General features: G+C 43.7%; 1 protein-coding gene across 1 annotated transcript; it reads left to right on the top strand.

The window, feature by feature from the left end:
• The first annotated feature begins 531 nt into the window (after positions 1-531).
• On the top strand, positions 532-22,883 carry LOC129841496 (myosin regulatory light polypeptide 9). The gene is made up of 4 exons (XM_055909788.1): positions 532-640; positions 7,866-8,067; positions 10,326-10,487; positions 21,799-22,883. The coding sequence occupies exons 2-4, from the start codon at positions 7,884-7,886 to the stop codon at positions 21,972-21,974; spliced, it is 522 nt and encodes a 173-aa protein (XP_055765763.1). The 5' UTR covers positions 532-640; positions 7,866-7,883; the 3' UTR covers positions 21,975-22,883.
• The last annotated feature ends 2,145 nt before the right edge of the window (positions 22,884-25,028 follow it).

The raw sequence follows: 25,028 nt of genomic DNA, 5'->3' as shown, positions 1-25,028 counted from the left end.
AGATACTTTGTTTCTTGGCAGCTATTTGCAAAAACAGTAACACGAGAATTTAAAAGGGACATTTTATTGGAACAGCACAACAGAAAATCTCAATAAAAACACAGAACTGATGCTACTGCTATGACAAAAGGTGTTGCCTAGAGATCCAGACAGTAGCTTGGCCGTGCAAACTGCCTTTTTAAGGAGTCCCCTAGGCAGCTTGAAAAACAACTAGGGGCTCTGCTTTAGAACACCAGAGAACCCGGCCCCTATCTTCTCTTCCATCCCTCCCAGATACAAAAGCAGAAACCGTAGACAACTCCTCTGCACGCTGCCCCTTTGTTTTTTCTCTCTAAATAAGGCAGCCTTATCAGAGTTCCTGTCATTTCGGCCCCATTCCCAAACATCCCCTGCTCCGCTATGGCAGTGGGGAGCAGCAGGCCTGCACATTCTTTTCCCTTGTATGGGTAAACGCCTGAGCTGTTTGAGACAGCCGGGACAGGCGATTGGCCAGGGGAGGAGTGGGAGTGGCCGGTTAGAAGACTGATGCTTTAAACAAACTTTTCAGCAGAGCTGCCTGCTTCCCTTCCAACTAAACAGTGAGACCCAGACAAAGGGCTAAGAGGACTCCAGAAACAACTACTATTCCCTTGAAGCCAAGGTAAGATCAATTTTTTCGTCCATTTTGCCTTCGGTTTTAATGTTGTTTAGTTGAGAGGGATTTATGTTGGGAATAGATCTGTGGCACTTTAACACATTAGTCAGAGTTGTATGGGAAACTGTCAACAGTGGTAAGAGCTGGGTTAAAGGTGGGGGCGGGATAGGGTTTCTGAGTTCTCCTTGTATGCCAAAAGTAACCAGTCATAGGTTTAGGGTCATCTGGAGTAGCGGCTCATCACGCAGGTGCTCTGTAGTCCCCACAACTTGTGGAAGGAAGGCTTTACTAATGTACTCCCATCATCACACCAGATTAGACAGTGGAATTTCACCACTCTGTGACCCACATAAACTCAGTCTCACTTCTAATCTAAAGCATGTCATGTTTAGCTGTTTTCAGACAACAAGAGGTTGGTTAGGTTTGTTGGACTGTGTTGCGTTGTGAAACGACCCCAGTGCTGACCCCTTGGTAGTAGTAGTGACCTGTGGTGAGAGGTTAGGTCAAGACTGAGTGATTGACTGTCTGGTGACTAACAGTCAGTGAGTGAGTGTACGTGTCTGCAACACAGAGGGATACATAGAGTACATTGGGCAAGGATGAGGTACACTAATAAACAGTTATCAGAGAATAGCACAACACACAACCCAATGATTGAGTTGATCCTGAAACGTTTTCAAGACCTCATCGGCGAGTCAGACAGTCGAGAGTGCTGAGGAATTCAATAGGTTTCAGAAGCAGTGAGGTCATTTGGGCGTAGAAATCCACTTGAATGTTCCACAAAACGGTTGGCAAACACAGGTTTCCATGGTGGTTTCAGACCGAAGAGATTTAGTTAGTTGGGATTAGATGAGGGGGTTTGAACTAGACTAATTGATCCGTTTTAACTGTTGTGCTAGCCGTCACTACAAGGGGATAGGGATCTCGTTGTCCCTTGCCCTCTGGAGTCACACAAGAATGTGAAAGACAACAGGAACATTCCAAAATTCCAACTGTGAACGTTTACAGGAAGTCAGCTAATTTGACCCTGAAAGTCACTTCTTCTAACAATCTCATTTTTGAACAGCCCCCTTTGTCATAGTGGTGTGTGATAAAGCTCTGGAAAAGAGGACTGTGAGTACTTCTGAGAAGAAACATTTGCCCCCTGGCCCAAAATCCTAATCATCTTCGAATTCCTTCATCCTCTGAAAAGGAGCTGGAAAATGTTTTGTTTTGGGCTTCCTCACGTAGCAACAGGGAGAATGAGCAAACTGTGAAACACTCCCTCAGATCTCTGTTACCTCCGATGGCAAGCAGAGAGACCGAAACAGAGTAAAGTAAACAAACCTAATTGAAGGAACAAGCAACTGCTTGAAGTGCAATGCTGTGCGATTGCCAACTTTGTTAGTAAGGGCATAAGGTGCAGGTTTTACACACAGGCCTGTTTACTTCTACTGGGTCATATACAGTTGGCTGGCTGATAGCAGTATGGATGCTTTGCATTGGAGATCTTGACTAGGTTGAAATGTGGTTACATATTACAGAGTCAAATTGAGAGCACTATCTGTTATTGCAGGTTGATCCAATTGGGAAAATGACTGTCTCTTTGTACCTTAGAGAGAGACAGAGGGGGGGGGGGAGCAATAAAGGACAGTGAAGATAGGCAAACGACAAGCCTTAGCTAACATAGCCTTCCTTGGAAGTCTGCCTTTTGTCTCTCTCTCTCGGCTCCTCCAGGTATGATCCTGTTTTGTTTGTTCCTTTGTAGTTTTACGTAATTTTCACTCAGTCATATTCACACACACAGATTCACGCATCCCTGCACGTTACATACACCCTACATTATACTTTCACACCTCATTAATTTTTCTTTGTTTAAAGTTAATAGTTTTTGGTTTATAATAAAGAACCTTTTTGATTGGTCTATACCGGTTGTTCGTGTCCCCTCATCTTTGCCACGGGCTATGAGCTGGCCTGTGACACCTCTGAAACGAACTTCGGAGAAATATTCTAACCACTGGTGGTTTATGAACTGGAAACAGTTACTTGTAACTAGAGGATTCTGTAGAAACAAGTAATGCAATATGTGTACCTGTCCTCCTTCATATGTTCCGGTTGTCCAGTGTTAACAACCTCATCAAGTCTATGTCCAGAGCGGAGTTGCCCGTAATATATGAAGGTGGACTGGTAGACATATTACATAACTTGTTTCAGCAGAAACCTCAATTACAAGTAACCGTGTTAACAACAAGTAGGGGTGAAACAGTAGATTTTTGTTTATAATACCTGAATTTGGACGATAAGGATGAGTTTTATAACGTTCTCCTGTTTTTTTTTGCCTGAACACAATCATTATTTAGTGTTCTACCATTCTACAACCTGCTATCACACGCACACACGTTGTTCCAATCTACCCCTCAAATAAGGCTAGTATTTGGAGTGAATTCGGAAAGTATTCAGACCCCTTGACTTTTCCCACTTTGTTACGTTACAGCCTTATTCTAAAATAGATTAAATCGTTTTTCCCTCAATCTACACACAATACCTCATAACGACAAACCCAAAACAGTTTTTTTATACATTTGTGCACATTTTTTACAAATAAAAACTGAAATATTACATTTAAATAAGTATTCAGACCCTTTACTCAGTACTTTGTTGAAGCACCTTTGGCAGCGATTACAGCATCGAGTCCTCTTGGGTATGATGCTACAAGGTTGGCACACCTGTATTTGGGGAGTTATTCCCATTCTTCTCTGCAAATCCTCTCAAGCACTGTCAGGTTGGATGGGGAGCATTGCTGCAGGTCTCTCCAGAGAAGTTCGATCGGGTTCAAGTCCGGGCTCTGGCTGGGCCTCTCAAGAACATTCAGAGATTTGTCCCGAAGCCACTCATGCGTTGTCTTGGCTGTGTGCTTAGGGTCATTGTCCTGTTGGAAGGTGAACCTTCACCCCATTCTGAGGTCCTGAGCACTCTGGAGCAGGTTTTCAGCAAGGATCTCTCTGTACAGCTATGTTCATCTTTCCCTCAATCCTAACTAGTCTCCCAGTCCCTGCCACTGAAAAGCATCCCCACAGCGTGATGCTGCCACCACCATGCTTCACTTTAGGGATGGTGACAGGTTTCCTCCAGAACATGAGGCTTGGCATTCAGGCCAAATAATCTTGTTTCTCATGGTCCTTTAGGGTATCCTTTAGGTACCCTTTGTCAAACTCCAAGTGGGCTGTCATGTGCCTTTTACTGAGGAGTGGCTCATGTCTGGCCACTCTACCATAAAGGCCTGATTTGTGGAGTGCTACAGAGATGGTTGTCCGTCTGAAAGGTTCTCCCATCTCCACATAGGAACTCTGGAGCTCTGTCAGTGACCATCAGGTTCTTGGTCACCTCCCTGCCCAAGGCCCTTCTCCCCCCTTTTGCTCAGTTTGGCTAGGTGGCTAGCTCTAGGACGGGTGTTGGTGGTTCCAAACTTCTTCTAATTAAGAATGATGGAGGCCTCTGTGGACCTTCAATGCTGCAGAACCATTTCGGTACCCTTCCCCAGATCTGTGCCTCGACGCAATCCTGTCTTGGAGCTCTAAGGACAATTACTTCGACCACATGGTTTGGTTTTTGCTCTGACATACAATGTCGACTGTACAACCTTATATAATCATGTCCAATCAATTGAATTTACCACAGGTGGACTCCAATCACATTGTAAAAACATCTAAAGGATGATCAATGGAAAATTTAGCTCAATTTCGAGTCTCATAGCAAAGGGTCTGAATAATTATGTAAATAAGGTATTTCTGTTTTTTTTTTGCTACAATTTCTAAAAACCTGTTTTTGCTTTGTCATTATGGGGTATTGTGTAGATTGATCATTTTAGAATAAGGCTGTAACAGAACGTATAAAAGTAAAATGTGGAACAAGGGAAGGGATCTGAATACTTTCCGAATGAACTGTATATCTCCTGTACTTAATGCCAGTCGAGAGAGAAACAATAGATACTCCATCAGTCACTGACTCAAATCCAACATATTTCTCTAATTACCTGTTCCTTCCTGCATGGCATTGGCTCTCTCATAGTCAGTATTCTGAAGTGCCAACGCCCAGCTGCACTATCACCTCCTGTACACACTTCTTCAATGATGCACACTGAGCCCCGCGTGTGAGTGACAGGTCTAAATTTGGCCCATTCTCAAGGAAAGCAGGTGGCCGTCTTTTGTCATCTTGACACTGTTCACTGCAGGTGACACTTTAGGGGTAGCACCACCGGTGTCTTCAGTGAATTGAGAGAAAAGTATGATTTGGAGGTTGATGGCATGATCTTTCTCACAAATGCAGAGAAACTGAAAATGATAGGGATGCACGAAATATCAGTGAACATATCAGAATCGGATGATATTAGCTAAAAATGCCAACGTCGGTATCGGCCCGATGTATAGTTTAACGCCGATGTTAAAAAGTGATGTCAAAGCTATCGTGCATACCTCTATAACGTAGGTCCATGGCATAATGACGCAACGTAAAAGTTTGCGCAACACAGCATTCCTAACCTAGCCCACAATGTCTGCTTTGTGGATTGAGCAGTCAACAAGTCGAGCCGTCATTTGAAAAAGTAAGAACATTTCAGCGAGACAACTCGAAAGCCAATAAAACAAACAGATCACCAACTATTTCGAATCCCACCGTCCTTGTGAGTACGTATTTCCTAGGTCAACCGGACCGGGTTATGTGTTGTGAAGCTAGCCACAATAGTGGAATTTGCAGTTTGCCTTCAAAGTATAAGTATGTCATTGACAATGATGCAAATTAATACAAATAGTAGAATTGTGCCTTTCTTTTATTTTGAAAGATAACCGCAAAGTCCACTATTGTGGCTAAACCTTATTGTGGCTAGCTTCACATAGATAGGTCCGACCACCATTAATCAAATAAGAACTGTCTTATAAATTAGGGTTATTTTAGATGATGACACCTAGCTAGCTAACTATAGCTACTGAAACAGATTGTCATTTTGCTATGTTTTTGGGGAAGAACATTGTTTGCATCCATGAGCTAGCTTGCTTTTTTTATGACCAGCACTGTAGGTGCGCGAGACAACTTACCAGCATCATAGCATACGTATCGATGAATCGTTTTGACATATGAACTACGAGTGATAGTGTAATCAATGTGTACTTTTTTGAATTTTCGTCGAACGGAACAAGGCTTTGTTTTTCTGAACATAACGCGCAACCCAAATGGTGTTTTTTGTTATAAAAGTAATATTTATCGAACAAAAAGAACATTTGTTGTGTAACTGGGAGTCTCGTGAGTGCAAACATCCGAAGATTATCAAAGGTAAGCGATTAATTTTATTGCTTTTCTGACTTTTGTCACCATGCTAATTTGGGGCTAGCTGTTGTAGCATTGATTGATACACTCACAAAAGCTTGGATTGCTTTCGCTGCAAAGCATATTTTCAAAATCTGACACGATAGGTGGATTAACAACAAGCTAAACTGTGTTTTGTTATATTTCACTTGTGATTGCATGATTATAAATATTGTTAGTACTATTTTGCGCCCTGCAATTCAGCGGTTGTTTAGGAAAATGATCCCGCTAAAGGGATCCGTAGCGCAGAGAAGTTAAGAACAAATTCTTATTTACAATGTCGGCCCGGATGAGCCTGGGCCAATTATGCGCCGCCCTATGGGACTACCAACCACGGACGGATGTGATACAGCCTGGATTCAAACCAGGGACTGTAGTGACGCCTCTTGCACTGAGATGCAGTGCCTTAGACCGCTGCGTCCATGTGTGTGAACTATTTAACTGTACTAGAATGCATAAAAGGCAGCAAAAATTATAAATATCGGTTATCGGTTTCTTTTGGCAAGGAAAATATTGGATATCTTTATCGGCCAAAAATGTCATATCGTTGCATCACTAGAAGATGGAATAACTGGGAATGAGTAATAATAATTTAAAGTCCGTAGCCTTACCTATACAATTGATGTAAAATGTTAACTAATCAGTGAAGGCTCCACAGATGAGGAAGGGGAGGACCATGATCATTTTTAGATAAAACTATACTAAATATATTCACGTCACCAAATAATTTATTAAAACACACTGTTTTGCAATGAAGGTCTTACAGTAGCCTCAACAGCACTCTGTAGGGTAGCACCATGGTATAGCTGGAGGACAGCTAGTTTCCGTCCTCCTCTGGGTACATTGACTTCAATGCAAAACCTAGGAAGCCTGTGGTTCTCACCCTTTTCCATAGACTTACAGAGTAATTATGACAACTTCCGGAGGACGTCCTCCAGCATATCAGAGCTCTTGCAGCATGAACTGACATGTTGTCCACCCATTCAAAGGATCAGAGAATTAATCTAGTACTGAAAGCATAAGCTATAGCTAGCTAGCACCGCAGTGCATAAAATGTGGTGAGTAGTTGACTCAAGGAGAAAGAAAGACAATAATTGAACAGTTTTGAAACAAATTAATTTCTTTAAAAATTAAGGAGAAGCGCGAGAGCTATATTTCTCACTTTCACTTACTTAGCTACCAAATGCAGCTAGCTAGTTTAGCCTCCTCAAACACCCGGCTCAAACAGAAAGGGATGCTATGTTACCTAGCTGGCTATGGCTATCCAACACTGGAACTTTTCAGAGTCAAGGTAAGCTTTTGGTTTTATTAATTTATTGCCACGAGCCCACCGGTGTAACTGCTAAACTGCTTTCTGACTGTACACTGTACTCCATGATTGTAGCGGGTATACTGATGTGTTAGTTCTAGTAGCTCTGTTGTTGACTTGACGTTAGCTAATATGGTGACAACAATGTAGGCTGTGTAACGGTTTGCGTTTATGATATGAAGGTTTGGCTTGGAATTTTTTTTCCGCATGGTCACAGACAGCTGATGTGTTGTGCACTGAAGTCCACAAGCGAAGGGAAGAAGTGAATGACAGTCATCCAATATGCTGTAATAGAAATAAGGCCATGCTTCTAAAAAAAGAATCGTCCTCCATCATCATAAACGGCACTGACCGCCACTGTAACTCATGTATGATCATTTAAAATGCACATCGTAATGACACCGACTGATTTAGTCTTGTAAAGCGTCACCGTCTACATTTTCACTTTATATACTCTTGTTGAGTGCCAAGTTTTAACCAATAGCATTTTTCTCAAATTACTTTTTGGGACATTCCCCTTCGACAATATGCACGTCTCTATCTTTCATCTGACTAACTATCCATGTCCTATTCTGCAACCCTTAGGCCAATCCAACAACCACCATGTCGAGCAAACGCGCAAAGGGGAAGACAACCAAGAAGCGCCCCCAGAGGGCCACGTCCAACGTGTTCGCCATGTTTGACCAGTCTCAGATCCAGGAGTTCAAGGAGGCTTTCAACATGATTGACCAGAACCGAGACGGCTTCATCGACAAGGAGGATCTGCACGATATGCTCGCCTCACTGGGTAAGACACGGGCTAAAGGGGAACCCGTTGGAAACTGTTGTTAGAGGGTTGACTATATTCTAAACTCAGCAAAAAACGAAACGTCCCTTTTTCAGGACCCTGTCTTTCAAAGATAATTCATAAAAATTCAAATAACTACACAGATCCTCATTAAAAAGGGTATAAACACTGTTTCCCATGCTTGTTCATTGAACCATAAACAATTAATGAACATGCACCTGTGGAACGGTCATTAAGACACTAACAGCTTACAGGCGGTAGGCAATTAAGATCACAGTTATGAAAACTTAGGACACTGAAGAGGCCTTTCTACTGACTCTGAAAAACACCAAAAGAAAGATGCCCATGGTCCCTGCTCATCTGCGTGAACGTGCCTTAGGCATGCTGCAAGGAGGCATGAGGACTGCAGATGTGGCCAGGGCAATAAATTGCAATGTCCATACTGTGAGACGCCTAAGACAGCGCTACAGGGAGACAGGACGGCAGCTAATCGCCCTCGCAATGGCAAACCACATGTAACAACACCTGCACAGGATCGGTACATTCGAACATCACCCCTACAAGACAGGTACAGGATGGCAACAACAACTGTCCAAGTTACACCAGGAATGCACAATCCCTCCATCAGTGCTCAGACTGTCTGCAATAGGCTGAGAGAGGCTGGACGGAGGGCTTGTAGGCCTGTTGTAAGGCAGGTCCTCACCAGACATCACCGGCAACAATGGGCACAAACCCACCGTCACTGGACCAGACAGGACTGGCAAAAAGTGCTCTTCACTGACAAGTAGCGGTTTTGTCTCACCAGTGGTGATGGTCGGATTTGCGTTTATCGTCGAAGGAATGAGCATTACACCGAGGTCTGTACTCTGGAGCGGGATCGATTTGGAGGTAGAGGGTCCGTCATGGTCTGGGGCGGTGTGTCACAGCATCATCGGACTGAACTTGTTGTCATTGCAGGCAATCTCAACGCTGTGCGTTACAGGGAAGACATCCTCCTCCCTCATGTGGTACCCTTCCTGCAGGCTCATCTTGACATGACCCTCAAGCATGACAATGCCACCAGCCATACTGCTCGTTCTGTGCGTGATTTCCTGCAAGACAGGAATGTCAGTGTTCTGCCATGGCCAGCGAAGAGCCCGGATCTCAATCCCATTGAGCACGTCTGGGACCTGTTGGATTGGAGGGTGAGGGCTAGGGCCATTCCCCCCAGAAATGTCCGGGAACTTGCAGGTGCCATGGTGGAAGAGTGGGGTAACATCTCACAGCAAGAACTGGCACATCTGGTGCAGTCCATGAGGAGATGCACTGCAGTACTTAATGCAGCTGGTGGCCATTACTTTTGATTTTGACCCCCTTTGTTCAGGGACACATTATTCAATTTCTGTTAGTCACATGTCTGTGGAACTTGTTCAGCTTATGTCTCAGTTGTTGAATCTGGTTATGTTCCTACAAATATTTACATGTTAAGTTTGCTGAAAATAAACGCAGTTGACAGTGAGATATACAAGACCTAAACATTCAACTCATGAGTTGAATATCAAATTGAATTGGCCACACCCCACACAATGTATAGTTTGAGTGACAGGAAGTAGAATTGAATTCAGTGCAATTCAAAGAAATTCCACTCAGTCATAGAACATGAATTTCATTGAATCTATATTGCGACAGAAATAGATTTACCAGCTAAATACTAGTATTCTGTAAAATAGAGAGAACAATAAGCAGGCAGATCAGTAATAACATTTAACCATAATCTACCAAAAAACAAAGCCTGACCTAGTTAATCAATGGCTACTGTTGAACAAAATTCAGATTTGACTACTTTAAGACATGCTCCGGAACTTTGGCGACAACTAAGTATTTTTTAAACCTCCCGCTTTGGGCTGGATGTGTCAATGTGTAGTTCATACATGAATATTCTATAAGCAGAATTACTATCTTACCTCAATTAGCCACGAAATCCCTAATTTGAAAACAACTATTTTTCTCGAAACTCTGCTCCGCCATTTTCCCCCACGTACGGTTGGCCAGCCCCCTAGAAATTTGAGTTCAGCCCCTTGCCATATGAGTGACAGCTAGCAAGAGGAACATCATGCACCCACAGCAGAGCGAGAGAGCGAGAGCAACGACGTGGTGCTTTTCGGGAACCACTTTTGGCTAGTGAGGCTACTTTCAGAACTACCGGCTAAAAGTATACAAAAGACCGGAGAATCGCTTTAATGTTGACCATGGTGTGTGTGTTTTGGTGTGTTCCTCAGGTAAGAACCCATCTGATGAGTACCTGGAGGGGATGATGGCTGAGGCGCCGGGGCCCATCAACTTCACCATGTTCCTCACTATGTTCGGAGAGCGCCTCAACGGCACCGACCCCGAGGACGTCATCCGCAACGCCTTCGCCTGCTTCGACGAGGAGGGCTCTGGTGAGACACACAAACACACATGCAAGCACACACAAACACTCTCCAATGTCAACCCCTAGCCTCCACCCTCCACCATAACAACAACATCAAACACTAAAAAGGAAAAACAGATGGGAAAATTATAGGAATTTAATGATTCACAGATATGCATCAGTCCCCGGTTCATATATTTAAAGTTGAACTATTGTTTCAGCTGTTTGAAGCTGGTGTACAAGACCGAAAGTAAAAGAAGCAAAAACAAAACTGGAAGCATAGAAATAGTGCACATATAACAGATCTACTGCTTCTTAGAATTCTCAGACTTGATTTCAAGTAGGATTGCCGGATCAATAACTGACATGTCTATGTGAATTTGGTCAGCTCACCCAAAAAGTTACATATTGCTACTTTAAAAGGCCCACCTCAGAGGACGTTGCTGCAACTATTGAGTTATTCCTGTCAGTTGAAAAAAAAATATCAGAAAATGACTACCTGCCACCCTGTATAATGATAGGAGACAAGCGCAGGAATACATAACAGGGTTTTTTTATCTTCTCCACCCAAACAAAGAGTGAAGTGTAAACCTCTAAATCAGGGGTGTCAAACTCATTCCACGGAGGGCCTAGTGTCTGCAGGTTTTTGGTTTTTCCTTTCAATAAAGCCCTAGACAACCAGGTGTGGGGAGTTCCTAACTAATTAGTGATGTTAATTCATCAATCAAGTATAAGGGAGGAGCGAAAACCCGCAGACACTCGGCCCCCCGTGGAATGAGTGTGACACCTGTGCTCTAAATAATACACGGGACGAGACCCGTAAAAAAAAGTGCACAATAACACGTAGCATGGAAGCCGATACAACAGCACAGGTGCTCACAAGACCAACAGACATGGTAACAATAACCGACAAGGACAATGGGGAACAGAGGGCTCATATATAACATACTAATCAGGGGGAATGGGAACCAGGTGTGCATAATGAAACAAGACAGTCCGGGGTTGGTGGTAATGAATCCAGTTCAGTGATGCCTAGAAGGCCGGTGACGTAGACCTCCGGAGCTGGTGAACGGAATGAGCAGCAGTACCGGGGGGGGGGGGATCAGACACTACCAGCCTACCTGTCAAGAGATGAGTCTCAGCTAAACCGTGCCTATATGAGCTGTTGATAGCTATATATCAATGCATGATCTAATTTGTGGCCACAAATCCGTCGTCATAGAAATAGAAAGAATATTGCTGGTAATATGGATAGCGTAACTACTGAACGGTTCTTCTTCTTCAAAGTTTTATGGCAGACTACACCTATTGCTCTGCAAGGGCTGCGGCTTTTGTGGAGCAATGGGTAACGATGCTTCGAGGGTGGCTGTTGTCGATGTCTTCCTGGTTCAAGCCCGGCGAGGAGAGGGACGGAAGCTATACTGTTACACTGGCAATACTAAAGTGCCTATAAGAACATCCAATAGTCAAAGGTATATGAAATACAAATGGTATAGAGAGAAATAGTCCTATAATTCCTATAATAACTACAACCTAAAACGTCTTACCTGGAAATATTGAAGACTCATGTTAAAAGGAACCACCAGCTTTCATATGTTCTCATGTTCTGAGCAAGGAACTTAAACGTTAGCTTTTTTACATGGCACATATTGCACTTTTACTTTCTTCTCCAACTTTGTTTTTGCATTATTTAAACCAAATTGAACATGTTTCATTATTTATTTGAGGCTAAATTGATTTTATTGATGTATTATATTAAGTTAAAATAAGTGTTCATTCAGCATTGTTGTAATTGTCATTATTACAAATAAATAAATACAAATCGGCCGATTAATCGGTATCGGCTTTTTTTGGTCCTCCAATAATCGGTATTGGCGTTGAAAAATCATAATCGGTCGACCTCTACTACATACACATGACCAAATCAGTTACATTCATCACACTGCATGGATTTGGGCACGAAGCCTCTCACATGTGAGAAGGGAGACTCTTTGTAAAAAAACAAAAAAAACAATAGAATGGATGGAGTGGGCTTCCATCTACCATGTGGGTCAGTCGTTGTGCACCAACCACTTGATCCAATTCTTCACGGATATCCTTTGCATTTACATCTAGCACCACCCCAGAGATAACGACATTGATAGCCGCCCTGAAGACAACACATTCCAATCCGACATCTTCATACCAAGTTTTATTGGTCACACATACTTAGCAGATGTTATTGCGGGTGTAGCGAAATGCTTGTGTTCCTAACTCCAACAGTGCAGTAGTATCTAACAATTCACAACAATGCACACAAATCTAAAAGTAAAATAATAAAATTAAGAAATATATCAATATTAGGACGAGCGATGGTGTGGCAATGACTAAAATACATTAGAATAGAATGAAATGAGTAAAGCAGTATGTAAACATTATTAAAGTGGCATGTGTTCCATTATTAAAGTGACCAGTGATTCCATGTCTATGTATATAGGGCAGCAGCCTCTAAGGTGCAGGGTTGAGTAACCAGGTGATAGCCGGCTAGTGATGGCAATTTAAAAGGCTGATGGCCTTGAGATAGTAGCTGTTTTTCAATCTCTCAGTCCCAGCTTTGATGCACCTGAACTGACCTCGCCTTCTGGATGGTAGCGGGGTTTGTGAGGGGCCAAGCCAAATTTCTTCATCCTCCTGAGGTTGAAGAGGCACTGTTGCGCCTTCTTCACCCCCACTGTCTGTGTGGGTGGACCATTTCAGATTGTCACTAATGTGTATGCCGAGGAACTTGAAGCTTCCCACCTTCTCCACTGCGGTCCCGTCGATGTGGATAGGAGCGTGCTCCCTCTGCTGTTTCCTGAAGTCCACGATCAGCTCCTTCATTTTGTTGAGGGAGAGGTTATTTTCCTGGCACCACTCCGCCAGGGCCCTCACCTCCTCCCTGTAGGCTGTCTTGTCATTGTTGGTAATCAGGCATACTACTGTTGTGTCGTTTGCAAACTTGATGATTGGGTTGGAGGCGTGCATGGCCATGCAGTCATGAGTGAACAGGGAGGACAGGAGGGGGCTGAGCATGCACCCTTGTGGGGCACCTGATCAGCGAAGTGGAGGTGTTGTTTCCTATCTTCACCACCTGGGAGCGGCCCGTCAGGAAGTCCAGGACCCAGTTGCACAGGGCGGGGTTTAGACCCAGGGCCTCGAGCTTAATGATGAGCTTGGAGGGTACTATGGTGTTGAAGGCTGAGCTGTAGTCAATGACCAGCATTCTTACATAAGGTATTCCTCTTGTCCAGATGGGATAGGGCACTGTGCAGTACGATGGCGATTGCGTCATCTGTGGATCTATTGTGGCGGTATGCAAATTGAAGTGGGTCTAGGGTGTCAGGTAAGGTAGAGGTGATATGATCCTTGACTAGTCTCTCAAAGCACTTCAAGACGACAGAAGTGAGTGCCACGGGGTGATAGTAATTTAGTTCAGTTCCCTTTGCTTTCTTGGTTACAGGCACAATGGTGGATATCTTGAAGCAAGTGGGGACAGCAGATTGGGATAGGGAGAGATTGAATATGTCTGTAAACATTCCAGCCAGCTGGTCTGCGGATGCTCTGAGGACGCTGCTAGGGATTCTGTCTGGACCGGCAACCTTGCGAGGGTTAACATGCTTAAATGTCTTACTCACGTCGGCCACGGAGAACGAGAGCCCACAGTCCTTGGGAGCGGGCCGTGTCGGTGGCAATGTGCTATTTACAAAACAGGAGAAGGTGCTTAACTTGTCCGGGAGCAAGACGTCGGTGTCCGTGACATGGTTGGTCTTCCCTTTGTAATCTGTGATTGTCTGTAGACCCTGCCACATACGCCTCGTGTCTGAGCCGTTGAATTGTGACTCCACTTTGTCTCTGTACTGAACTTTTGCCTGTTTGATTGCCTTAGATGGAATAACTACACTTTTTGTATTCAACCATCTTCCCAGTCACCTTGCCATGGTTATCAACATCGATCCAAAACCCTTATTCCAACCCGCCAAAATTATATTCAGAACTAGGTTTGGATTTACTAAACCACTTTACTTCTCTTATTTCCTTTTATGTTCGCCACTGTAATCCAATTCTTCTCACTGTCATCCGATTCAAACAGAACATCCGCTTCCGCCATTTTCCCCTAACGCCCCCTATTGAACGGTTTGGAGCGTGTATTGAAGCCATGGGTGAGTTTGCCTTAAACTTTAGCGGACAAAACCATACATCTTGGGGCGAATGGTCATATGTTTTTTTTATGCAAACTAGGTCAAAAATAAGTGAAATTTGACAAATTATCCAATGGATTATGATAATCTGCTGGTAAAGAAGGGGAGGCACAAAAACATTAGTTTGCACCCCCTATTTGAATTTTCTTCATGGTAAGCCGGCCAAGTGTAGGGTCATCATTAGTTAAGCCACAAAGTCATAAACCCTGTCTATTTCTACATTTTCTCTTATTAAAATCGGATTTGAAACCTAACTCTCACCTTGCCCACAATGCTAAATTTACCCTAACCTTAAATTAAGACCAAAACGCTCGCTTTTGATTTCATTAATTTGTACGATAGGCAATTTTGACTTTGTGGCTGTTTTATCTAGTGGAAACCCAAGTGTAGGCTACAGAGAAAAGCTGTTTGGCTCCAAGACGACTCGTGAATAGGAAGAACTTTGCAGCAGGTGTTTCTGATCAATAAACATTGGCATGCTGCAGGGAGGTCACATTTAAATAAAACCCAGCCCTGAATCTAAATGTAGGCTGAAAAGAATGTGCACGTTATGTCATAGGAAAAGACACATAGTCTAAAGGAGACTGCATGTTTCCCATCCAAAACAGTTCGTGCAGGCGACACCAGACGTTCCCGAAGTCTACGCTCTTCCGTCGGTGATTGGTCAACATTAGGGATTCTTCAATTTAGTGTTTGTTGTCAATGAGATACGAATTGTTTTCATGCACATTTTCTCAATTGACAGTACCGAGTCAATGTGGGGGGGGTACAGTTTAGTTGAGGTAGGGGTAAAGTGACTATGCATAGATAAAACATAAAGTAGCGTCAGTGTACTACTTATTTGTTGTTTTTCAAGCAAAGGTCTTTTGAGGGATTATGTGAGCGCACACGTACGGGTGCGACGTAGTCACACATTCGGATTTGGCACTTCATGCCAAGATATATTATACTTTGAATAAAACAATGACTTACTGACTTACACCTCTGTGCAACATCATGGGAAATTCAAACTCTGGCCATCATCTTTTAGCTCAAAGTGTGGGAGTTTAAGATACTAGTGTATCGGTCTGCAGGAGCCCAAAACGATTTGTTCACTTGTGTTTTTAACTAATATTGTTTTATTTCTAAAATAGCTACCTCTCCATCAGTTCAGTAGCCCAGGGTTTCCCAAAGTCGGTCCTGAGACCCCCCTGGGTGCATGTCTTGGTCGTTGCCCTAGAACTACACAGCTGACTCAATGAATCAGCTGTGTAGTGTTAGGGGGGATGCAACAGTTGATAGGAGTTTTCAATCATTCCAATTTAATTTAGATTGTTCAGGTTCACCATAAGAAATAGTTTTGGTAGTTTTGCTTTAAACAGTCAAGGTATTTGGTCATTTTTACATGAACAGGGTCATTTTGGGGAGTTGTACATGATCACATATTTGTTTAACGTTGATACTATTTCAACATTTCGAGATACGCAAGTCAATATTTTGAGATAGTATCTCGGAATTTCTAGATAGTAGAACATACATATAGGTAGGATGTTTTTTCATTTGTCGCATTATGTGGCGATATCCATCTATCCAGCATACGTGAGGCGAGCTGGCATATTCCCCAACACTTTTGATTGTTTGATAAAAAAATATTGACATAAGTGTTGAAAATAGGGACAAAGTACTGTTGTTTAGACTGATTTGCCAAGTCGTGCATAATTAATCTGTGCTTCAGTCTGATCAACTGTAGCCTACTGATAACAGCTGCAGTTAGCCTAGAGAAGCCTATGAGCTCTGATCCCCTCTGGCCAAGGGTAACAAGTATTTTTATAGCCTAAGCTATGTGTTCATAGCCTAAAATAGGACAATATATATGTTAAAAGAAAATGTGAATGTGATCAAATTTGGTTTATATTCAAACATCATGAGGCTAGGCTACCTAGACAATAGTGACATACTGACATACTGTGTGAGTAACTTTTTAATTATAGATGCAAAGGCCTACACAACCCAACCCTGCCTAAAGCAAACTCAGTTCTGTTAGTTCAATTGTCCAATAAAAAAAAAAACGTATGACCTGATTAGAAAGCATCTCGTCCCATCATAGCAGTTTTATCACTATGTTATACTGTAAGAATATTCCGAAGATAAATACACAACGCAGAGGACGAGAGGTCAATAGAGTACTGACGATCAATGGAAATAGTGTTTTTTCTGTAATATCAATGGGCCAGAGACATGGGAGGAATGTCAGTCCAGGACTCATAGCAAGTTCTCATTGGCCCAAATTGTTTATACATTGAATCTGAAATAGGATACTTGTTATTTGTCCATTGGCCCAGTTTTATTGCAAGGATTTCTCATTTGTATACCACAGGCTAGGGCTGGGTTATAAAACTACATACTGTCCCTTTGTTCTGTGTGGAGAATCACTCAGGAGAGATTCACTGAGGACAGGGGAGCATAAACATCTACCTCCCCGCATTATTTGTTCTCTTTGAATAAACCTATTTTCCTCCCCCTGATTTGCTTTGGGGTCTGAGTTATTGAAGAGTAACATCAACTGCTAATAATACCATCCAACTAGGGTACAAAGTTTTAGCTGGTTAGGTTAGCCCAGTGGTTCTCAAACCTCTCCTCTGGGACCCCCAGACATTTCACAATTTTGTTTTAGCCCTGAAATAGTTAATCTAATTCACATTAATCAAGGTTAAGTTGAATCAGGTGTGGTAGTTCTGGAATAGATCAAATACATGAACTGTCTGAGGGACCCCGAGGAGAGGTTTGAGAACCACTGGGTTAACCTACCAGATTAGAAAATCTCTGGGACACAGGGAAACATCTTGAAATGTTTACTTACGTATCTTGAAATTTCGACTTACACTGAACAAAAATATAAACGCAACATGTAAGGTGTTGGTGCAATGTTTCATGAGCTGAAATAAAAGGTCCCAGAAATGTTCCATACGCACAAAAATATGATTTCTTTCAAATGTTGTTTACATCCCCGTTAGTGAGCATTTATACTTTGCCAAGACTATGCATCCACCTGACAGGTGTGGCATATCAAGAAGCTGATTAAACAGCATGATCATTACACAGGTGCACCTTGTTCTGGGGCCACTCTAAAATGTGCAGTTTTGTCACACAACACAATGCCACAGATGTCTCAAGTTTTGAAGGTGTGGGTAATTGGCATGCTGACTGCAGAAATGTCCACCAGAGCAGTTATTCAGATAATTGAATGGTCATTTCTATATCATAAGCAGCCTCCAACGTTGTTTTAGAGAATTTGGCAGTTCAACAGCAGACCACGTGTAACCACGCCAGCCAAGGATCTCCACATCCGGCTTCTTCACCTGCTGGATCGTCTGAGACCAGCCACCCGGACAGCTGATGAAACTGTGGGTTTGCACAACAGATTAATTTCTGCACAAACTGTCTCATGAAAGCTCATCTGCGTCCTCATCGTCCTCACCAGGGTCTTGACCTGACTGCAGTTCAGCATCATAGTGGGAAAATGCTCACCTTTGATGGCCCCTGGCATGCTCGTGCTCTTCACGGATGAATCCCGGTTTCAACTGTACCGGGACAGATGGCAGACAGCATATATGTCATCATGTGAGCGAGTAGTTTGCTGATTACAATGTTTTTAACAGTGTCCCCATGGTGAGGTTATGGTATGGGCAGGCATAAGCTACGGACTACGAACAAAATTGCATTTTATCGATGCCAATTTAAATGCACAGAGTTACCCTGTCGAGATCCTGAAGCCCATTGTCGTGCCATTCATCCGCCTCCATCGCCTCATGTTTCAGCATGATAATGCACGGCCCCATGTCGAAGGATCTGCATACAAAAATGTCCCAGTTCTTCCATGGCCTGTATACTCAGACATGTCACCCATTGAGCATGTTTGGGATGCTTTGAATCGACGTGTATGACAGTTCCCCGCCAATATCCAGCAACATCGCACAGAAGAGGAGTGGGACAACATCCCATAGGTCACAATCAACAGCCTGATCAACTCTATGCGAATAAGACCAGATAGTCTTTTTCTGACCCACGCCACACTTTTTTTTAAGGTGTCTGTGACCAATAAATGCATATCTGTATTCCCAGTCATGTGAAATCCATAGATTAGTGCAGTGTTTCCCAAACTCGGTCCTGGTGACCCCAAGGGGTGCACAATTTAGTTTTTTGCCCTACACTCTTAGAAAAAAAAGGTGCTGTCTAGATCCTAAAATAGTTATTCGACTGTCCCCATAGGAGAACCCATTTGATTCCAGGTAGAACCCTTTTGGGTTCCATGTAAAACTCTTTTCACATAGGGATCTACCTGGAACCAAAAGGGCTTCTCCTACATGAAGAGCCGAATAACTCTTTTTGGAACCCTTTTTTCTAAGAGTGTGGCACTACACAGCTGATTTAAAATAATCAACTCACCATTAAGCTTTGATTATTTAATCAACTGTGTAGCGCTAGGGCAAAAAAGCTAAACGTGCACCCCTTGGGGACCCCGGGAACGAGTTTGGGAAATACTAGAGTAGGGCTGATTGAGTTCCTCATATGACCTGTAACTCAGTAAAATCTTTGAAATTGTTGCATGTTACATATTTCTCCAGTGTAGTATCTTAAAATGTGTAGATAGTGTCGGGAATAGCCTTCCATACATACATTCACTGATCTGAGCAGGAGAAGCTCTTAAGTACAATTCCAAAAGATCTACCATTCGCCTTTGAGACGGGGTAAAAATCCCAAAATCATTATATTAATGGCTAAATGCCATGCACATTTTTTTTTTAAAGCGCCGGAGAAGAAGACTGACGTTTTACGTGTCCCCAACCATTTTTGTTCATTTATTTCCTTTTAACTATTTTTTTTTTTAAACTTATTTTGTACATAATGTTGCCGATACTGTCTCTTATGACCGAAAAGAACTTCTGGACATCAGGACTGCGATTACTCACCACGGACTGGCAGAATCCTTTTTTCCCTTCTTATGGCTGCAACCCTGTTAACGGGATCGATATGACAACAGCCAGTGAAAGTGCAGGGCGCCAAATTCAAACAACAGTAATCTCATAATTAAAATTCCTCAAACATACATGTATATTTTATACCATTTTAAAGATAATCTTGTTGTTAATCCCACCAAAGTGTCCGATTTCAAATAGGCTTTTCAGCGAAAGCACCACAAACGATTATGTTAGGTCACCACCATCTCACAGAAAAATTCTGCCATTTTTCCAGCCAAAGAGAGGAGTCACAAAAAGCACAAAGAGATAAAATGAATCACTAACCTTTGAGGATCTTCATTAGATGATAGGACTTCATAGGACTTCATGTTACACAATACATATATGTCTTGTTCGATTAAGTTCATATTTATATCCAAAAACCTCAGTTTACATTGGCGCCATGTTCAGAAATATCCAGAGAAATTGCAGAGAGCCACGCCAAATAACAGAAATACTCATCAAACTTTGATGAAAGATACATGTTGTACATAGAATTAAAGATGCACTTGTTCTTAATGCAACCGCTGTGTCAGATTTCAAAAAGCTTTACGGCAAAACACAATATTCAATAATCTGAAAACAGTGTTCAGCCACAAAAGCAAGCCACACAGTTACCCACCAAATTGTGCAGTCAACAAAACTCATAAAAAGCATTATAAATCTTCACTTACCTTTGCTGATCTTCGTCGGAATGCACTCCCAGGACTCCCACTTCCACAATAAATGTTTGGTTTGTTTGGTAATGTCCATCATTTATGTCCAAATAGCTATTTTTGTTAGCGTGCTTGGTAAACAAATCCGTCAGGAAGCGCGTTCACTAAAAGCTGACGAAATGTCCAAAAGTTCCATAACAGTCAGTAGAAACATGTCAAACGATGTATTGACTCAATCTTTTGAATGTTTTTAACATAAATCTTGAATAATGTTCCAACCAGAGAATTACATTGACTTCAGATGAGCGATGGAACAGAGCTCCCTCTCATGTGAACGCGGATGGTCAAAGCATGGTCAGGTCATGGCAGACCTGACTAATTCCCGTCTCCTTCGGCCCCCCTTCACAGTAGAGGCATCAGACAAGGTTCTACAGACCGTTGACATCTAGTGGAAGCCGTAGGAAGTGCAAACTCATCCATATCTCGCTGTGATTTCAATAGGATCTTATTTGAAAATCGACCAGCCTCAGAATTCCCACTTCCTGTTTGGATTTTTTCTCAGGTTTTTGCCTGCCATATGAGTTCTGTTATACTCAGACATAATTCAAACAGTTTTAGAAACTTCAGAGTGTTTTCTATCCAATACTAATAATAATATGCATATATTAGCAACTATGACTGAGGAGCAGGCCATTTACTCTGGGCACCTCTGTGCACCTTTCATCCAAGTTACTCAATACTGCCCCTGCAGCCATAAGAAGTTAACGAGTCTGATGAGCCCGACGCAAATTATATGCTGCTTTCTCGGGAACAGGTCCGGATCCCTGTGATTTCTGTGAAGAGGCGGCGGAGAAAAAGGGGCCAGAGGGCGGGCTGCCTTCTGAGAAGTCGTAGGCAATCAAATAAACCCCCGCTTCCTTCCATTCTGCTAGCACACACACACACACACTTCTTAAACTGAGGGCTAATCAGTTGTGAGAAGTTATCCCATCAGCAGCGATATTCATTTAAAATGAATGTGTTCATGCAAAATATGTAGTGCATCGAATCGTATTGAACCGAATCGCATCAATTCCTTCGCCGAATCGTTTAAAAATAAAACGTATCGTATCCGAGCCCATGTACCATGTATCTAGATGCGTATTGAACCGTTCATGAAAGGCAAGATGCACATCCCTAGAAAATTACAAACCCAATTAGTTTGGTTCAGATGTAGGTTGTGAAAAGTCGTCATTGTAGCCTGGTCTAGATCTGTAGCTAGAGCTGATCAACCCTTCTTATCACATACAGATCTGGACCACAGGACCAGAGATATACAGGCTACAGCCCATTATCTTGGAAAGAGAGTCCACTAGGCTGAATCCCAGATATGTTTGTGCCGTCTTACTCCATTGTTGGCATGACAATGACACTACTAGGAGCCCGCTAAGCATAGTGACACAGGCCCAATAACTCTCCCCTGTTTGCAGGAGTAATCCACGAGGACCACCTGCGGGAGCTGCTGACCACCATGGGTGACCGCTTCACCGACGAGGAGGTTGACGAGCTGTTTCGCGAGGCGCCCATCGACAAGAAGGGCAACTTCAACTACGCCGAGTTCACTCGCATCCTCAAACACGGCGCCAAGGACAAGGACGACATGTAGAGACGGGCGACTGCCTCGCGGCCCACACACATAGTGCTTTCTAGCTGGGATGTACTCCTCTTCAGTGAGTTTTATTGTCAATGGTGATTATCCATTGAGGAGTGTATCTCAGCTAAATGCATCTTGACAAGTCTATAGTGGCTTCGTCTCCATATGTCCTTTCTGTAATTCGTAGTCTTTCATAAATCAGTGCAGATGAAGGAAAGGTTACAGGAAGCCGTATTAGACTTATAAGATGCACTGAACACCTTTGTGTGTGTACCGGCCAAGTTTACCTCTCCTTCTCTCACATCAGCACCAGCACTGCCTTTGTAAGAAACTGCACCTTCTATCCAGGAGCTGTGTTGGAAAACCACATTTTAAAAGGACTCTTTTGTTCTATTCATGTAATGTTTTTGACAATCAAAGCAGGTTATAGTTTACCCTCATTGCTTAAATGCTTATTATTCCACCTTTTGTTTGACCTGTTGCTAGTCGTATCCCCTTGTCAGCTGATCAGGTCGATTCTAACTATGCCTGCATTGATGCATCAAAATCCTTCAAGTTGGAACACTCAATATGAATGTTGCTGACGGATCGGACATATAAAAAAAAAAAGCAAGGGGCAATGTTGTTCAAGTCAGCCTTGAAATTGTGTTTTGCCGAGCAAAGTCTTATGCGTTGCCCTGCCAAGGAGGAGGATGAAGAGCAGAAGGAAACGGTTGGGCTGGGTTATTTGGGTTGAATTGTTGTGGAAAAGTAGCATGCCTGTAAAGAACCAACGAAGGATCCTTGTTTCAAAAAAAAGTAACGTGTCCTTTATTCCAAGATGAAGAGTTGTTTCAATGTCCTGCTGCATTCAGTGCGGCAGCTGTATACCTTTTATATTCTGTATTGGAGAAAATAAAAGACATTCCCATACCAAAAGAACCGATTTGATTTCCTCACATTGCAGTTGTGACACCATTTTGACAAGTGATACAATGAAGTAGTCCACCATAATGGAACACAGGATCCCACTTGTGAAAGGTTTCAGTAAAAAGCACCATCTAGCGTCTACCCCCTACTCTAGATGGTGTTTCACGAGCCACTGAGCCTTTAAGGTCAATAACAGCTCTCGATCTAAAAGGGCTGTCATACTCTCGTAACGTATACGCTGGGAGTCAGGAAGCAGGTGCAAAAGGTGAGTTAAATAAGAATCAAGAAGATAAACAAAACAGGAGAAGTGTACAGAACGTGAACAAAAGCAATACTGCCTGATGCCTGGGGGATAAATAAAGGGAGAGAATCTTGGTGATGATGAGGTCCAGGTGTGCGTAACGATTGCCAGGACCGGTAGTTAGTAGACCAGCGACGTTGAGGTGTTTCAGCAACGGGGCGGAGGTGAAACGCCCCTTCAGTAGGCGGAAGGTCTCATCGGCTGCAGGACTCCACACCAACTTAAGGAGGCCACCCTTGAGGTGAGCTGCAGTTTTTAATGAAGCGGCAGTGGAAGTTGGCAAACCCCCCAAAAATGCTGTATTCCCTTTATGGTGGTTGGGACTGGCCATGACTTGACTGCCTTGACCTTCCTCGCATCCATAACCACTCCCTGCGGGCTGATCCGGTATACCAAGAAGGAGACGTCGACCTGATGGAACAGGCACTTCTCCACTTTGACGTGCAGATGGTTCTCCAGGAGGCGTCCCAGGACAACCCGGACGTGGGCGATGTGATCCTCCAAAGTGGCCGAGCAGATGTCAGGATGTCATCAATATACACAACCACCTGGCGCCTGAGCATGTCACAGAACACCTCGTTTACGAATGCCTGGAACACCGACGGAGCATTGGCTAATCTATAAAGGCATCACCAAGTACTCGTAGTGCCCAGACATCGTGGGCCGTTTTCCATTCATCCCCCTCCTGGATGCGGTTCAGATTGTAGGCACTCCGCAGGTCCAGTTTAGTAAAAAAAAAAACAGAACGGGCCTGACGGAGCTGTTCGATGGCGGGGGGGGGTAGCGTGACTTGGTGATGATGGAATTGTGACCTCTCTAATCGATGCACGGTCGTGGACCTCCCTCCTTCTAGGTCACGAAGAAGAAGCCTGCCGACTCAGGGGAGGTGGATGAAACACTGCTGGAGAGCCTCCTGGATGTACTCCTCCAAGGCCTCAGTTTCAGCCACAGACGCGGCTGCGCAGAGTCTGCAAGCAGGTTGATGGCACAGTCCCAGGGGGGATGAGGAGGGCGACTGGTGGTGCGGGTCTTGGAGAAAACCTCCCAGAGGTTTACCAGGATGTCAGGCTGGAGGGCAACCACATGACTCTTCAACTGACATGGAACCACAGGGTAAGGGAAAGCAGGTATTCAGACATCTTAGTGCCCAGGCAGGGATTTCCATCCTCCACCAGGAGATGGTGGGGTCATGATGTTGGAGCCACGAGAGGCAGGAGATTACTTTGTGCAATTGATGATAAGGAAGGAAAGTCTTTCTTGGTGCAGCGGTCCCACGGTTAGGGTGAGTGGTGCGGTGATGTGCGTGATATTGCCAGATCCCAATGGTCGATTATCCAAGGTTTGGACCTAGAAAGGAGAGCGGGTACAAGGTGATGTTCAGGGAGGAGGTGATGGCCTTGTCGATTAAATTCCCTGCGGCACCGGAGTCCATTAGAGCTGTAGAGACAACACTTGAGGGACAGCCAGCCAGTGAAATGAAAACCAGGAAGGGTTTGGCGAAAAGCGATGATGATGGAATAGTCACGCCTTCCCCCTGGAGATGGATGATCACGGGGTCGGCCCTCTGTCCCTGTGGACACCGGGTTGGGACGCAACGGACACCACTGAATCTTGTGCCCCTCCTGGCCGCAATAGGAACACAGCCCCAGCTGTCTCCGGCGACGCCGCTCTACCGCGGAGAGGTTTGTGACCCCCACCTCCATGGGTTCAGGCTATTGCTTAGGGCGGCCAAAGAGTAGGGCGAGAGGCGAAGGGTGCCGGCGCTCCCGAAGAAGGTTGTCCAGATGGATGACCACCGTGATGAGCGCATCGAAGGAAAGGTTGTCATCCCGGCACGCCAACTACGTCTGGACCTC

Source organism: Salvelinus fontinalis, chromosome 3, assembly GCF_029448725.1.
Source record: "Salvelinus fontinalis isolate EN_2023a chromosome 3, ASM2944872v1, whole genome shotgun sequence".
NCBI lineage: Eukaryota > Metazoa > Chordata > Actinopteri > Salmoniformes > Salmonidae > Salvelinus > Salvelinus fontinalis.
The sequence above is the reverse complement of the archived record's forward strand: the minus strand, read 5'-3'. Positions and strand labels throughout refer to the sequence as shown.